General features: G+C 42.9%; 1 protein-coding gene across 1 annotated transcript; it reads right to left on the minus strand.

The window, feature by feature from the left end:
* Positions 1-6,578: 6,578 nt before the first annotated feature.
* On the minus strand, positions 6,579-11,594 carry LOC118391998 (RING finger protein 222-like). Its single transcript, XM_035783585.2, has 2 exons — positions 9,898-11,594; positions 6,579-7,784 (listed from the first exon to the last, which is right to left on the minus strand). Exons 1-2 carry the CDS (start codon positions 10,340-10,342, stop codon positions 7,726-7,728), a joined length of 504 nt encoding a protein of 167 aa, XP_035639478.1. The 5' UTR covers positions 10,343-11,594; the 3' UTR covers positions 6,579-7,725.
* Between the last annotated feature and the right edge of the window lie 4,655 nt (positions 11,595-16,249).

The raw sequence follows: 16,249 nt of genomic DNA on the forward strand, positions 1-16,249 counted from the left end.
ACAATATTCCACAGGCCACAATCAGCAGTCTGATCAACTCTATGTGAAGGAGATGTGTCGCACTGCATGTTGCTAATTGTGGTTTTCTGATCAACGCCCCCACGTTTTTTTAAGGTATCTGTGACCAACAGATGCATATCTGTATTCCCAGTCATGTGAAATCCATAGATTAGGGTCTAGCGAATGTATTTCAATTGACTGATTTCCTTATATGAACTGTAACTTAGTAAAATCTTTGAAATTGTTGCATTTATATTTTTGTTCAGTTTAATTGCCTTGTTATATATGCCAAGTTGCTCTCCAGTGGTGGAAAAAGTACTCAATTGTCATACTTGAGTAAAAGTAAAGATACCTTAATAGAAAATGGCTGAAGTAAAAGTGGAAGTCAGCCAGTAAAATACTACTTGAGTAAAAGTCTAAAACTATTTGGTTTTAAATATACTTACAGTAAGTATTCAACGTAAATGGAATTGCTAAAAAATGTACTTAAGTATCAAAAGTAAAAGTGTAAACCATTTCAAATTCCTTATTTTAAGAAAACCAGACAGCACAATGTTATTTTTTTGACGTACTATGTAGCCAGGGGCACACTCCAACAACTCAAAACATACTGTAATTTACAAATGAAGCATTTGTGTTTAGTGAGTCCGCCAGTGTGCCCCTGGCAACAAGGATGACCAGGGATGTTCTCTTGATAAGTGTGTGAATTGGACAATGTTCCTGTCAAAATGTACTTTTGTGTGTCAGGGAAAAGAGGACATTATTTTCTTTAAGAATGTAGTGAAGTAAAAGTGAAAATTGACAAAAAATATAAATAGTAAAGTACAGATACCCCAAAAAACGACTTAAGTAGTACTCTAAAGTATTTTTACACCACTGTTGCTCTCAGAATATCATAATGGTCCTGCAACTTTGACTTTCTCCACTTCCGCTCTGCCTTTCTACAATTTCTCTTTAATTAATTAGTTTCCTCACTCATCCAATGGGCTCTCCATTTGGATGTGTCCTTCCTCAACTTTACTGGAGCTATGGCTTCAATGGTTGTCCTTGCTATTAAAGTTATTAACTAAATCATCACAAGAGATAAGGGGCGGCAGGTAGCCTAGTGGATGGAGCGTTGGACTAGTAACCAAAATCGTTCTGCCCCTTAACAAGGCAGTTAACCCACTGTTCCTAGGCCATCATTGAAAATAAGAATTTGTTCTTAATTAACTGACTTGCCTAGTTAAATAAAGGTAAAATTAAAAAATGTAAATAAGCATAATACTGTACTTTTTCTCTCTCTCACCACTTGATGGAGCTAAACAACTAACATCTACAGCAGCTATTACCAGACACACAAACAGAAGTCTGTAGGACAAAATAAAGTTTTATTACATTAGTGCACTGACTAATATGAGAAAATGGTCACTTTTCGATATATAAATGTTAATGATATCAGTAACTTTCATTAGGTTAGTGACATCAGTTACGTTACTTAAATATAATTCAATTTCTCAATTCTATCACAATACAAAGGGTTGGGAAATAGTCTGTTGAGATGTTGAGGCTACTTGAGTAAAGGCCCATTGCAGTCAAAAAACGTGATTTTTCTGTATTTTATATATGCTGAGTTTACAAAACATTTGGAACACATGCTCTTTCCATGACATAGACTGACTAGGTGAGAACTATGATCCCTTAAGCCTTGTTCACACTGCAGGCCTTAATGCTCAAATCAGTCTTGTTTTTCAAATCCGTTTTGGACTACCGTCTGTCCCAACAGAAAGTTACAAGTGACCAAATCGGACGTGTGTCCGTTCAGACAGCAGTCATTTGCTGACCTGGCTACGTTAATTGTCCTAGTAATGACAGGTGTGTGTGCAGTGGCGTAGGCTGATTGGTGGTGGTGCTCATGCTTAGTTCTTATCACTCAGACGTTATGTAGCAGTTAAGGTGACAATGCCTGCCATGGACATTTCCCAGTTGCTTTGAATGGTCAAAATCCTAGTGTTCGAACACTTCAAAAACCTCAAAGGACAAGATGATCTAGCTTTCAAAACAAGTACGTTTTGGCTAGCCAACTAGCTACCTAAGTAACTGTTTAACTTTCTAGCACATTCAGTAATTTGTAAACAATGAAGTTAGTTAGCGACCACATGTCCTTGTCAAACTATCAACAGAGTAGCTAGCAAACAACAAGATCTGCCAAATAACAGTTTAAAAGCAACTTCGGGGCAAATAAATCAGATTTGACAGTTCAGACGAGGAATCAGATGTGTATCGGACTTCAAAACACTTAGGAAGGTGTCTTGAAATATCCGATTCCATGTGCTTTTTGGCTGTTCAGACTGCATGAAAAAGAACAGATTCGAATCAGATATGCAATTTCTTTCACTTCCAATCTGAACAAGTCTTAAGAGTCCTTGACACCGTTGCTGACCATCCACCTACCAACCAAAAGACAATAATGCAGACAACACAGCTCAATCAGAGAGTAAGGTAAAAGCCTTAGAATTACGCCAGGGAATCAAGTTAGCTCTATTTGTTACATTTCTATTTGCATTCTGCAATCTTCTGAATCTTTCAACTCACTGAACACACCCCAGGCCCATGTGAACACAGGTACAACCATTCATGTCGATTGCCTCCTCCAGAATTTTGGAGGAAAAATGATACGTCATAGTCAAATTCAAGGGAAGGCATAAACCTGATGGAAACTTGGTTGATGCCTTAAACCAAGTGTTGCGTTTATATTTGTGTTCAGTGTAGAAGTAAACTTGGAGTCACAGGTTAATATATTGTATGGTCCTCCCACTACGACTCAGGAAAGCATGCAGTTTCTTAGGCTACAGATGAAATAAGCTATGATGAACTTCACAGGGTGGTGGAAGTGCACGGTGATGCGCTTTATACTCCTTTCCAATAGTAACATGATGATCGATGCTTGGCTGCCGTTTGACAAATCAAAATAATCTAGCTATTTTGTCTATAATCTCATCATGTAGGCTATACCCGCAATGTATCTGCAGGCTGCATCTGCAAGTTGTTGGCTGGAGCGCAACATCCAAGACCAGAGTGGGCACATTCGCTATATAACACGAAACATTTTGTGACAAAACCATCAGTAGAATTGAAAATAAGATGGAAACCCATTAAACTTGTATTTCTATTCAGTAGCCTAGACTGTAAACTCTCCTTCTAGACTGTAAACTCTCCTTCCAGACTCATTTCAAACATCTCCAATCGAAAATCAAATCTAGAGTCGGCTTTCTATTCCGCAACAAAGCCTCCTTCACTCACGCCGCCAAACTTACCCTAGTAAAACTGACTATCCTACCGATCCTCGACTTCGGCGATGTCATCTACAAAATAGCTTCCAATACTCTACTCAGCAAATAGGATGCAGTTTATCACAGTGCCATCCGTTTTGTTACTAAAGCACCTTATACCACCCACCACTGCGACCTGTATGCTCTAGTCGGCTGGCCCTCGCTACATATTCGTCGCCAGACCCACTGGCTCCAGGTCATCTACAAGTCCATGCTAGGTAAAGCTCCGCCTTATCTCAGTTCACTCGTCACAATGGCAACACCCACCCGTAGCATGCACACCAGCAGGTGTATCTCACTGATCATCCCTAAAGCCAACACCTCATTTGGCCGCCTTTTCTTCCAGTTCTCTGCTGCCTGTGACTGGAACGAATTGCAAAAATCACTGAAGTTGGAGACTTTTATACATTTACATTACATTTAAGTCATTTAGCAGACGCTCTTATCCAGAGCGACTTACAAATTGGTGCATACACCTTATGACAACCAGTGGAACAGCCACTTGCATCTAAATCTTGTTGGGGGGGGGGGTGAGAAGGATTACTTACCCTTACTTACCCTATCCTAGGTATTCCTTGAAGAGGTGGGGTTTCAGGTGTCTCCGGAAGGTGGTGATTGACTCCGCTGTCCTGGCGTCGTGAGGGAGTTTGTTCCACCATTGGGGGGCCAGAGCAGCGAACAGTTTTGACTGGGCTGAGCGGGAACTGTACTTCCTCAGTGGTAGGGAGGCGAGCAGGCCAGAGGTGGATGAACGCAGTGCCCTTGTTTGGGTGTAGGGCCTGATCAGAGCCTGGAGGTACTGAGGTGCCGTTCCCCTCACAGCTCCGTGGCGAGCACCATGGTCTTGTAGCGGATGCGAGCTTCAACTGGAAGCCAGTGGAGAGAGCGGAGGAGCGGGGTGACGTGAGAGAACTTGGGAAGGTTGAACACCAGACGGGCTGCGGCGTTCTGGATGAGTTGTAGGGGTTTAATGGCACAGGCAGGGAGCCCAGCCAACAGCGAGTTGCAGTAATCAAGACGGGAGATGACAAGTGCCTGGATTAGGACCTGCGCCGCTTCCTGTGTGAGGCAGGGTCGTACTCTGCGGATGTTGTAGAGCATGAACCTACAGGAACGGGACACCGCCTTGATGTTAGTTGAGAACGTCAGGGTGTTGTCCAGGATCACGCCAAGGTTCTTAGCGCTCTGGGAGGAGGACACAATGGAGTTGTCAACCGTGATGGCGAGATCATGGAACGGGCAGTCCTTCCCCGGGAGGAAGAGGAGCTCCGTCTTGCTGAGGTTCAGCTTGAGGTGGTGATCCGTCATCCACACTGATATGTCTGCCAGACATGCAGAGATGCGATTCGCCACCTGGTCATCAGAAGGGGGAAAGGAGAAGATTAATTGTGTGTCGTCTGCATAGCAATGATAGGAGAGACCATGTGAGGTTATGACAGAGCCAAGTGACTTGGTGTATAGCGAGAATAAGAGAGGGCCTAGAACAGAGCCCTGGGGACACCAGTGGTGAGAGCGCGTGGTGAGGAGACAGATTCTCGCCACGCCACCTGGTAGGAGCGACCTGTCAGGTAGGACGCAATCCAAGCGTGGGCCGCGCCGGAGATGCCCAACTCGGAGAGGGTGGAGAGGAGGATCTGATGGTTCACAGTATCGAAGGCAGCCGATAGGTCTAGAAGGATGAGAGCAGAGGAGAGAGAGTTAGCTTTAGCAGTGCGGAGCGCCTCCGTGATACAGAGAAGAGCAGTCTCAGTTGAATGACTAGTCTTGAAACCTGACTGATTTGGATCAAGAAGGTCATTCTGAGAGAGATAGCGGTAGAGCTGGCCAAGGACGGCACGCTCAAGAGTTTTGGAGAGAAAAGAGAGAAGGGATACTGGTCTGTAGTTGTTGACATCGGAGGGATCGAGTGTAGGTTTTTTCAGAAGGGGTGCAACTCTCGCTCTCTTGAAGACGGGAGGGACGTAGCCAGCGGTCAGGGATGAGTTGATGAGCGAGGTAAGGTAAGGGAGAAGGTCTCCGGAAATGGTCTGGAGAAGAGAGGAGGGGATAGGGTCAAGCGGGCAGGTTGTTGGGCGGCCGGCCGTCACAAGACGCGAGATTTCATCTGGAGAGAGAGGGGAGAAAGAGGTCAGAGCATAGGGTAGGGCAGTGTGAGCAGAACCAGCGGTGTCGTTTGACTTAGCAAACGAGGATCGGATGTCATCGACCTTCTTTTCAAAATGGTTGACGAAGTCATCTGCAGAGAGGGAGGAGGGAGGGGAGGATTCAGGAGGGAGGAGAAGGTGGCAAAGAGCTTCCTAGGGTTAGAGGCAGATGCTTGGAATTTAGAATGGTAGAAAGTGGCTTTAGCAGCAGAGACAGAGGAGGAAAATGTAGAGAGGAGGGAGTGAAAGGATGCCAGGTCCGCAGGGAGGCGAGTTTTCCTCCATTTCCGCTCTCCCTGCCCGGAGCCCTGGTTGCCTCACCAACTTCAAACATCTGCTATCTGAGCAGCTAACCGATCGCTGCAGCTGTACATAGTCCATCGGTAAATAGCCCACCCAATTTACCTACCTCATCCCCATACTGTTTATATTTATTTACTTTTCTGCTCTTTTGCACACCAGTATCTCTACCTGCACATGACCATCTGATCATTCATCACTCCAGTGTTAATCTGCAAAATTGTAAGTATCTGCCTACCTCCTCATGCCTTTTGCACACAATGTATATAGACTTTTTTTTTTCTTTCTACTGTGTTATTGACTTGGTTATTGTTTACTCCATGTGTAACTCTGTGTTGTTGCCTGTTCACACTGCTATGCTTTATCTTGGCCAGGTCGCAGTTGTAAATGAGAACTTGTTCTCAACTAGCCTACCTGGTTAAATAAAGGTGAAATAAATAAATAAAATAAATGTGCGGTACTTTATCACGCACATCTTTTTATTTGCAACAAGTCAATTTGACCGAAATATCTCTGGTGGGAAAATGTGCATAATGTTTTTATGCGATTGTTGAATATTCACATGAAAATCTGTTGCTAATTGGATGGAAATGTAGCTATTGTGAACATTTATTTTCTTGATTATTGGATAGGCCTATATGGTATGAGCTTAAACTGTCTTATATTCATAATAATGGTAAACCGAGCAGAAGTTCATAACTGTATCCTTAATTCACCTAAATGATGAACTTATTCTCAGGGTAAAAGGAAGCATCAGTTACTGCTGCAACATATTTATCAAGGCTATAGATGAAAATGAACGAACAAGACAGTAATATTGGTATGCCTTTATGCTTTTATTACAACAAAAAATAGGCCTAAAAAAAGTGCACAATCAATGAAAGTGAATGAAGTAAATACACTGAATTACATTATACATTATTACATTATATTAAGTTTGTGCTTGTGAACTTAGCACCAACAATATTAAATACTTATTCTAATCTTTGGAAATGGGAAGTCATAGGTTTTGGCCATCTTTGTAAATACGAATTTGTTCTTAACTGACTTGCCAAGTTAAATAAAGGTTAAATAAAATAGGCTACTTCAAAGCACCAAAGACAATTTCATACAAAAACATTTCATTTGGTAGCCAAATGGCTTCAGAGAAAAGCCTATATGGTCTTGTCATTTTCAGCCTTTTCGATTCTGTTTTACCATTGTGTTTATGTTTGGTCACCACCAAATTATGACATGCAAGTGAGAAGAAATCTACATTTAGGCCTAGTTGGCTAATATAGAATACATAGGCTGCATTTACACAGGCAGCCCAATTCTGATATTTTGTTTACCCAATAATGGCTATTTTGACTAATCAGATCAGCTCTGGAAAAGATCTGATGTGATTGGTTAAAAGACCAATTAGTTTAAAAAAGCTCAAAATTGGGCTGCCTGTGTAAACAAAGCTATATTCCTGCTAGTTTATTCTTACAATGTGTGGAGAAAAAAAACCATTTATATCCAACTTTCCTCAAATTAACCAAATTCACATCCTATCTTCCTAATGGTGTGCTGCCATCTAGGATCACATGGTAAAATCACAGAAAACTAGTAGGCTGTATGGGGACTAGAGAGTGAGCTTCAGAAAATGTATATTTATACAATTTTTACCATAGTTCACACATTGTATAGCCCGTACCGAATAGTAAACAGGATTATAGAATTGCCTTCAGTGACAGGTAAAGTTTCTCGTAAATAAACCAGAGGGCTGGTAAATATGTCATTCGGGGTCAGGGATGGCGCCTTCAGCAACGGGAGATCAACGTGTACAGGTGCGAAGAGGCTATATTCCTGCTTGCTCCAACTTCCAACTGGACCCGCCAGTCTTCTACATTCTAAATACTGTAGCGTTGGCTCGTGGACAGCAACGCCCTCTCTCTGATCAATCAGGTGCAGCAGCAGCTGATTACTTTTTTCCAACAAAGTCCTCATCAAAGGATGTAGCATGACATCATGGCAAGGTCTCGTAGGTCCTCATCAGTCATACAATCTGTAAGGGGAGAATAAATATGTAGGCCTATGAAAAAAAACAATAAATAGTAGGCTTCTTTGCATAGCCACGGGAAGTAAAACAAAATCTGCAGGAAAAAAAACTGATATATACAGTGCCTTGCAAAAGTATTCATCCCCCTTGGTGTTTTTCCTATTTTGTTGCATTACAACCTGTAATGTAAAGGCATTTTATTTTGGATTTCATGTAATGGACAGAAAGAAAATAGTCCAAATTGGTGAAGTGAAAAAAAAAAAAAACTTGTTTAAAAAAAAAAATCAAAACAAAAAACAGAAAAGTGGTGTGTGCATATGTATTCACCCCCTTTGCTATGAAGCCCCTAAATAAGATCTGGTGCAACCAATTACCTTCAGAATTCACATAATTAGTTAAATAAAGTCCAGCTGTGTGCAATCTAAGTGTCACATGATCTCAGTATATACACACACCTGTTCTGAAAGGCCCCAGACTCTGCAACACCACAAAGCAAGGGGCACCACCAAGCAAGTGGCACCATGAAGGCCAAGGAGCTCTCCAAACAGGTCAGGGACAAAGTTGTGGAGAAGTACAGATCAGGGTTGGGTTATAAAAAAATATCTGAAACTTTGAACATCCCACGGAGCACCATTAAATCCATTATTAAAAAATTGAAAGAATATGGCACTACAACAAACCTGCCAAGAGAGGGCCGCCCACCAAAACTCACAGACCAGGCAAGGAGGGCATTAATGAGAGAGGAAACAAAGAGACCAAAGATAACCCTGAAGGAGCTGGAAAGCTCCACAGATTGGAGTATCTGTCCATAGGATCACTTTAAGAGATACACTCCACAGAGCTGGGCTTTACGGAAGAGTGGCCAGAAAAAAAGCCATTGCTTACATTTTTTTTTTAAATAAGGAAACACAATTGGTGTTTTCCAAAAGGCATGTGGGAGACTCCCCAAACAGCTGGTCAGATGAGACTAACATTGAGTGTTTTGGCCACCAAGGAAAACGCTATGTGTGGCGCAAACCCAACACCTCAAATCACCCCGAGAACATCATCCCCACAGTGAAGTATGGTGGTGGCAGCATCATCCTGTGGGTGTGTTTTTGCATCGGCAGGGACTGAGAAACTGGTCAGAATTGAAGGAATGATGGATGGCGCTAAATACAGGGAAATTGTCTTGAAATTGTCTTGGAATGGCCTAGTCAAAGCCTTGACCTCCATCCAATTGAGAATCTGTGGTATGACTTAAAGATTGCTGTACACCAGTGGAACCCATCCAACTTGAAGGAGCTGGAGCAGTTTTGCCTTGAAGAATGGGCAAAAATCCCAGTGGCTAGATGTGGGGGGTGAAGAGTTATGCATGCTCAAATTTTTTTGTCTTATTTCTTGTTCGTTTGATAATAAAACATATGTTGCATCTTCAAAGTGGTAGGCATGTTGTGTAAATCAAATGATACAACCCCCCCCAAAATATATTTTAATTCTAGGTTGTCAGGCAACAAAATAGGAAAAATGCCAAGGGGGGTGAATACTTTCACAAGCCACTGTAGATCCAGTACCAGTCAAAAGTTTGGACACTTACCCATTCAATGTTTTTTTCTTTATTTTTACTATTTTCTACATTGTAGAATAAGAGTTTAAACAAACTATGAAATAACACATATGGAATCAATTAGTAACCAAAACAGTGTTAAACAAATCCAAAGATATTTTATATTTGAGATTCTTCAAAGTAGCCACCCTTTGACTTGATGACAGCTTTGCACACTCTTGGCATTCTCTCAACCAGCTTCATGAGGAATGCTTTTACAGTCTTGAAGGACTAAAAATAAAGAAAACCCTGGAATGAGTAGGTGTGTCAACTTTTGACTGGTACTGTATATATTTCACAAAAGTCGTGCACTGGGCCTTTAATAGTCCTGTATTAGCGGACACATACAGACGTCTGCAGCGCAGGCAACCCCGCTATGCTTATTTGGGCAGGTATAGAATATAACAATTTAAGTAGTGAAAATGCCATAACAGTAGCCATAGGCTATAAATAGAAACTAATTGAATATGAGTAGTCGTGTTTTATTATTGTGAAAACTAAATTACAGTACTGCAATAGAGTAGAGCAATTTACCCGCTCTCCGTTGGTCATTATTCCGAGTTAATTTGCCCCAGACGCGCCTCAGGGAACCGCGGAACCTTCCAACTACGGAACCCGAAGAGGAGTCCCTTTCCTCGGCTGAGTTCTCATGAGACGTCTCATCATCTTCACGATCCTCCTCGTCGTCTGGCATGCTTAGTACGCCAGATGACACCATGCGCTCAAGAATACCTTCGTCTACCCGAAGCGCTGCCCTCACTTTACCCGAGACCGACGTTGTGTACCGGCACAGTGGGCAAACAATTGTCTTGTCCTGCCGCGAACATTCCTTCCTGGATTCCACTTCACATACGGAGGGTCGAGAAAGAGTCACGATACAGCTCTCACAAAAGATGTGCTTACACTGTAACTCACGAGGACACCGACGATCCGTGTTGTAGCTTCTGTAACAAATTCCGCACTCATATTCTGAACACATTTTTGTTTCTCTTTGGGTGCTGTTTCATTCAACGAGAATTAACTATCTGAATGATGAGACTATGAGGCTGCAGTGTGTTTTGATTTTTTAGAGGGGGAAGTGCGTGGGAGGTAGGGATCTCACTTGACAGCTTGCCAAACATACTGTTTTAACAGATGACTAATCTTTTAAAATACAGTGATGTCATCAAAGAGAGAGGCAACTCCCACATAGGGTCATCACTTGTTAACTGTTAACAATGCCGCAAAGCCAAGTTAACTACAAAGGCATAAGGTTAGCAGTGTGGTTTGGGTTTACAATCACATTTTAAGAAGGTAAATGGTAGAAATGGGTAGAGTTTAGCCATAATTATGACTTTGTGGCTGTGTTAACTTGTGACAACCCTCACATTGTTGAGCCATAACCCTTCTCCCACTCTTTATCCACACTTACTTTATACTGTATATATAATAAGGTTAGTGGGCCATTCTGCTACAGTTTGGCCATTGTCTGTCTGATATTATCACAAACATTTCCCAGATATAATAGAGAACCATAAATGTAAGACAAAGTGCTTGAGTCAGGGTTTCCTGTCTTGTGAAATACAGTGATTTTGATATTATTCTGCATCAAGCTGGCCCCTGTCTGTGAATCTGTCTGTGCGTCTTTGTCTGTGGGGAGAGAAGAGACCAGGGAAGATACTAGTGAAAGTCTTTATAGAATTCCAGATCCCTTGGTAAAATCCCTCTAGGCTTTTTCTTGATGACATCAGACTACTTTAACTGCACCAAACTGGACAGAACAGGACTGAGCCATGACTAGCCTGGTTGCTGTCTCTGTTCAGCTATTACATTAAACTCCTTGCCACTACCTGTCATTTCTCAAAGACAGGAGTGGGGAGTGGAATGTTAGCTAAAAAGACTGATACCCAGACTAAGCCATGACTGCCAGGAGATCAGACTGACACAACTTCCTATGCTATCCCATAGCCAATCTGCTAATACCATAACTCATACATAAACCCACATTAGTCACGTACGACCCATAAGTCTCACTGTCTACTCTTTATTAGTCACACTGGCTCAGATACCCTTTGATTTCCACCTTATTTGATATGCCCTTGATCAGCTTAATACAACTTTGATATTAAACAAGCTGATAGTTAAACCACATGCTCTACAAGAATATGTTATGAAAACACAACAACAGATACTATTGTATATGTTTCTGTTCGCCGTCTGTAATCCCTCATATGGCTTTTCCCTTCCCAGAAATCCCAGCAGCTTCCTCTTTCTGACACTCCGGGGTGGTGTTGGGTCAAAGACGTGACAACAGTCTTTTGCCTCCACGGTAATCATCCAGACAATGCCCTGGACGTATCAGGTGACCCGGGAACTCTTTTCATGGAGATTTCCTCCTCCTCCTCCAGTCAAAGCCAAGAGTAACAGGATCTTGGGAAGGATGAGACATCTGAAAGAATCTTGACTGTACTCCTTGATGTGTTGTGTCCTCCGGGAACCATTTTCCTCTGTGCTTAACACCTGTAGATGTACTTACTGTAAAAAAGTGATCCTGTATTTGGTTATGTTAAGAACAAAACAGTTTAGAACTTGTACTGAACAGAAAAAGAGGCATTGGGCCAGTTTCCCGGACCCAGATAAAGCCTATTCCTTGACCAGAAAACATTTCAATGGAGATTCTCACAAACTGTACACTTTACTTTCCTTTACATTCTCTTTCTCATTCCCTTTCCTATTTCCAGTTCAACCCATAAAATAACCAAATGACACACTGTTTGACCTTTGTCATGGGAAGTACCTAGATTCCTTCATTCGAAATAACACCCACATGGGTTCATGTCTATTTTGAAAGTGAGTCATCCTATAGTGAGTGAAAGATTGCAACATCCAGTCTTGCGCATACAGTATGATGACTCAATAAGATACGACCTCATGAACTGTCATACATCACCAAACACGCCACCTTGGGTTTCTTCACTGTACCCAGACCAAAAACTGATTGAACGCGCTGCTCAGTTATGTATAGAGCCATGTCATCATGGAATGCTCTGCCACCAGAGGTTAATCAGGCAAAAACCAAGTTTAGCTTTAAAAAATGGATTTTAAAAAACATTGCTTTTCTTAAACATGACTTTCGGACAAGATACCCCCCATGGCTATTCAACTCAATGGATTCCCCTTTCAGTGAGTGGACAGGTCAGTGGAGTTGGGGAAATGAAGAGCGGTCTGCCTCTTCATCAACAACAAATGGTGTGCTGACTAGAGCGTAGTGGAACTCTCGACCCATTATTCACCCGTCCTGATGGTCCAATACCGAATCTACCTCTCGAGGGAGTTTTCAGCTGTTATCGTGACTGTTGTATACATTTCACCTCAGGACAAGAAAAATAACAATCTGGAACTTAACGAACTGTAAGAGACTATAAACAAGCAGGAAAACTTGCGACGCGGAGGCTGCTTTTCTTGTTGCCGTCGATTTTAATTATTCGTCATTAAGACACGTGATTCCCTATTTTCATCAACACGTCTCCTTCGCCCTCAGGGGCGATAAAGACCACTGTTATTCTACCACAAGCAAGCACACACGGCCCTCCCTCGTCCCCCATTTGGTAAATTAGATTATGACTCCTTTGAGAAATGGTCATCAGAATCAGAGATTGTGCTACAGGACTGCATTGCTAGAGTTTATTAGAAACTGTTACTCTACCCACAAGCAAGCATACAAGCCCCCCTTTCAGCAAATGATATCATGACTCCGTACTCCTGCTTCCTGTTTACAAGCAGAAGCTAAAACAGGAAGTACCCATGACTCGCTCTGTTGAGAAATGGTCATCAGAATCAGAGATTATGCTACAGGACATCTTTGCTAGGGCTGACTGGAATATGTTCAGAGTCTCTGCTGATAAAATCAACAAGCTTACGACCTTCGTCACCGGCTTCATTAGGAAATGAATCAGGGTGAAGGTTTGCTGCTTTCCCAATCAAAAGCCCTGGATTAAGACCGAGGTTTGCATTAAACTAAAGGACCTGGCTACCGCACCCAGGGCTATCTCAGACAACCCTGAGGCTATGGCTGAGGACAGGGGTCAAAGGAAGACCCAGGCGTGATCTGCCCAATGATACCTCTCTACCAGTTGAAGTCAATACATTTTTATGCACACTTCGACAATAACAACCGTGCCGTGTGTGAGGGACCCTACCGACCCAGAGGACTGGGTGATCTCGCTCTCCAAGGCCGATGTAAGGTCTTTAATCTGGTCAACATTCGCAAGGCCTCGGGGCCGGACGTTATTCCAGAGTGTGATCTCAGAGCATGCGCAGAACAGCTGACAGGCATATTCACAGTCATTTTCAACCTCTCATTAGCCCAGTCTGTAATCCCCAAGTCTTAAGGTTACCCCCATCATTCCTGTTCCCAAGAACATTATAGCTTCATGAAACAATAACTGCTGCCCTGTAGCACTCACACCTGTAATAATGAAGTGCTTTGAAAGGCTGGTTATAGCGTACATCAACTTCATAATCCTAGACACCCTTGCTCTCCACACTGGCCTCACCCACCTAGATAATCACCTTGGACTTACAATGGTCCACACACACACACACACAGTCTGTTGAAAAGGTTCAGCATGGGTCCTCAAATCATCAATAAGTTTTATAGTTGCACCATCGAGAGCATTTTGACTGGCTGTATCACTGCTACAGAGGGTGGTGCGGACAGCCCAGTACATCACGGGGCCGATCTTCCTACCATCCAGGACCTCTAAGTAAAGCAGTATGAAAGGAAGGCCAGGACAATCATTAAAGCCACCCAAGCCATAGACCCATCATACTCAACTCTGGACCTCGAAGCCAGTTCCACACCATTTTTTCATTGTTCCCTCTAATCAGGAACTGATTTAGACCTGGGACACCAGGCGTGTACAATTTATTATCAGGTAGAACAGAAAACAAGCAGGCTCCGGACCTCATAGGGTAAGAGTTTGAATACCCCTGCCATAGACTGTTCTCTGCTTCTGCATGGTAAGCGGTACCAGTGCATAAAGTCTGACACAAACAGGCTCCTGAACAGCTTCTATCTCCAAGCTATAAGACTGCTAAATAGCTAACAGAATGGCTACACAGACTATCTAAGCTGACCTTTGTATTACATTTTGCACACTCACAGGACTTTACACACTCACGCACACTGACACTCCAACACGCACATGCTTAATTTGCTCACAAACACATCACATGCACACACATTTATACTGACTCTACAAGCACACACACTGACATACAAATCATCATATCTGTTTATCATATATCTTGATGTTTAGTCAACAACACATTTCACTGCACCTATCTGGTGTATGTGACAATAAACAAATTCCATGGTCTCTCCTGTCATTGCCATGCAGATGACTCAACTACTTTTCTCATTCACCCCTTCTGACACCCAGGTGGCGACACGCATCTCTGCGTGCCTGGCAGATACCTCAGCTTTGATGTCAGCCCACCACCTCAAGCTCAACCTCGACAAGACGGAGCTGCTCTTCCTCTTGGGGAAGGCCTGCCCGCTCCAAGATCTCTTCATCACAGTCGACAGTTCCACAGTGTCAACCACCCAGAGTGCAAAGAACCTTGGCGTGACTAGGATCTGCAAACATCAAAACAGTGACTCGCTCCTGCAGGTTCATCCGCAGAGGACGACCTTTCCTCACACAGAAGCAGCGCGGGTCCAAATCCAGGCACTCGTCATATCAGGTCTTGCAACTTACCCAGAATGCCGCAGCCTGCCTGGTGTTCAACCTTCCTGAGTTCTCCCATGTCACCCCACTCTCCACTGGCTTCCAGTCGAAGCTCGCATCCACTACAATACCATGGTGCTTGCCTATGGAGCAGCAAGGGGAACTGCCCCTCCCGAACTTCAGGTTGTGCTCAAACCCTACATCCCAACCTGAACACACAGTTCTGCCACCTCTGGTCTCCCTGCGGGAGATCAGCTCCCGCTCAGCTCAGTCAAAGCTCTTCTCTGTCCTGGCACCCTAATGGTGTAACCAGATTCCCCCTGATGCAACGACAGAAGAGTCCCCATCCATCATCCAAAAACGTCTGAAATCCTACCTCGTCAAAGAGTACCTTAAATAAGACATCTCAGTCTTATCCCCCCCTCTCCTCCCCCAAAATAAATAAACCTTGAATTTTCTACTAGCACTGCTGATGGGATTTTTTTGTATTGCTTGTTAAACAAAATTGCTTACTCTAAAAATAATATTTCCCTTTTCTTTTTTTGAGCATCCAATATGTATTATTCATATTATACAGTCTTTTTTTTATCAAGGATGCTAATAATTATGGGTCAGACTGTATATTAATATGTATATGTGAATAGTGTGTAAATATTAATGTATAATTGTAACACATATTCACACGCAAAAATCATAACACAGTGCGCGTGCACAGACACACACGCTAACACGCACACACAATATTTGTGAAATGGGCAAAGGGTGATCTGTTCATGTCCTGTTTTTGGCTACCTATTTAATTTATTTATTTAACCTTTATTTAACTAGGCAAGTCAGTTAAGAACAACTTCTTATTTACAATGACGCCCTACCCTGGCCAAACCCTAACCCGGACCCATTTTGTGCCGCCCTATGGGACTCCCAATCACGGCCGTTTGTGATACAGCCTGTAATCGAACCAGGGTCTGTAGTGATACCTCCAACCCTGAGGTGCAGTGCCTTAGACCGCTGCGCCACTCGGGAGCCCAACTGCCGACCAAACTTCTTGGATCTGTATCAGGACCTTATTTGGCTGCATACAGTACATGCATGATCAGAGAAATGTTTTTCTGTAGATAATTCACAGAGGATGTTAACATATGCAATCGGTTTCCGAGGGTCTTACAGACATACAG

Source organism: Oncorhynchus keta, chromosome 13 (genome assembly GCF_023373465.1).
Source record: "Oncorhynchus keta strain PuntledgeMale-10-30-2019 chromosome 13, Oket_V2, whole genome shotgun sequence".
Taxonomy (NCBI): domain Eukaryota; kingdom Metazoa; phylum Chordata; class Actinopteri; order Salmoniformes; family Salmonidae; genus Oncorhynchus; species Oncorhynchus keta.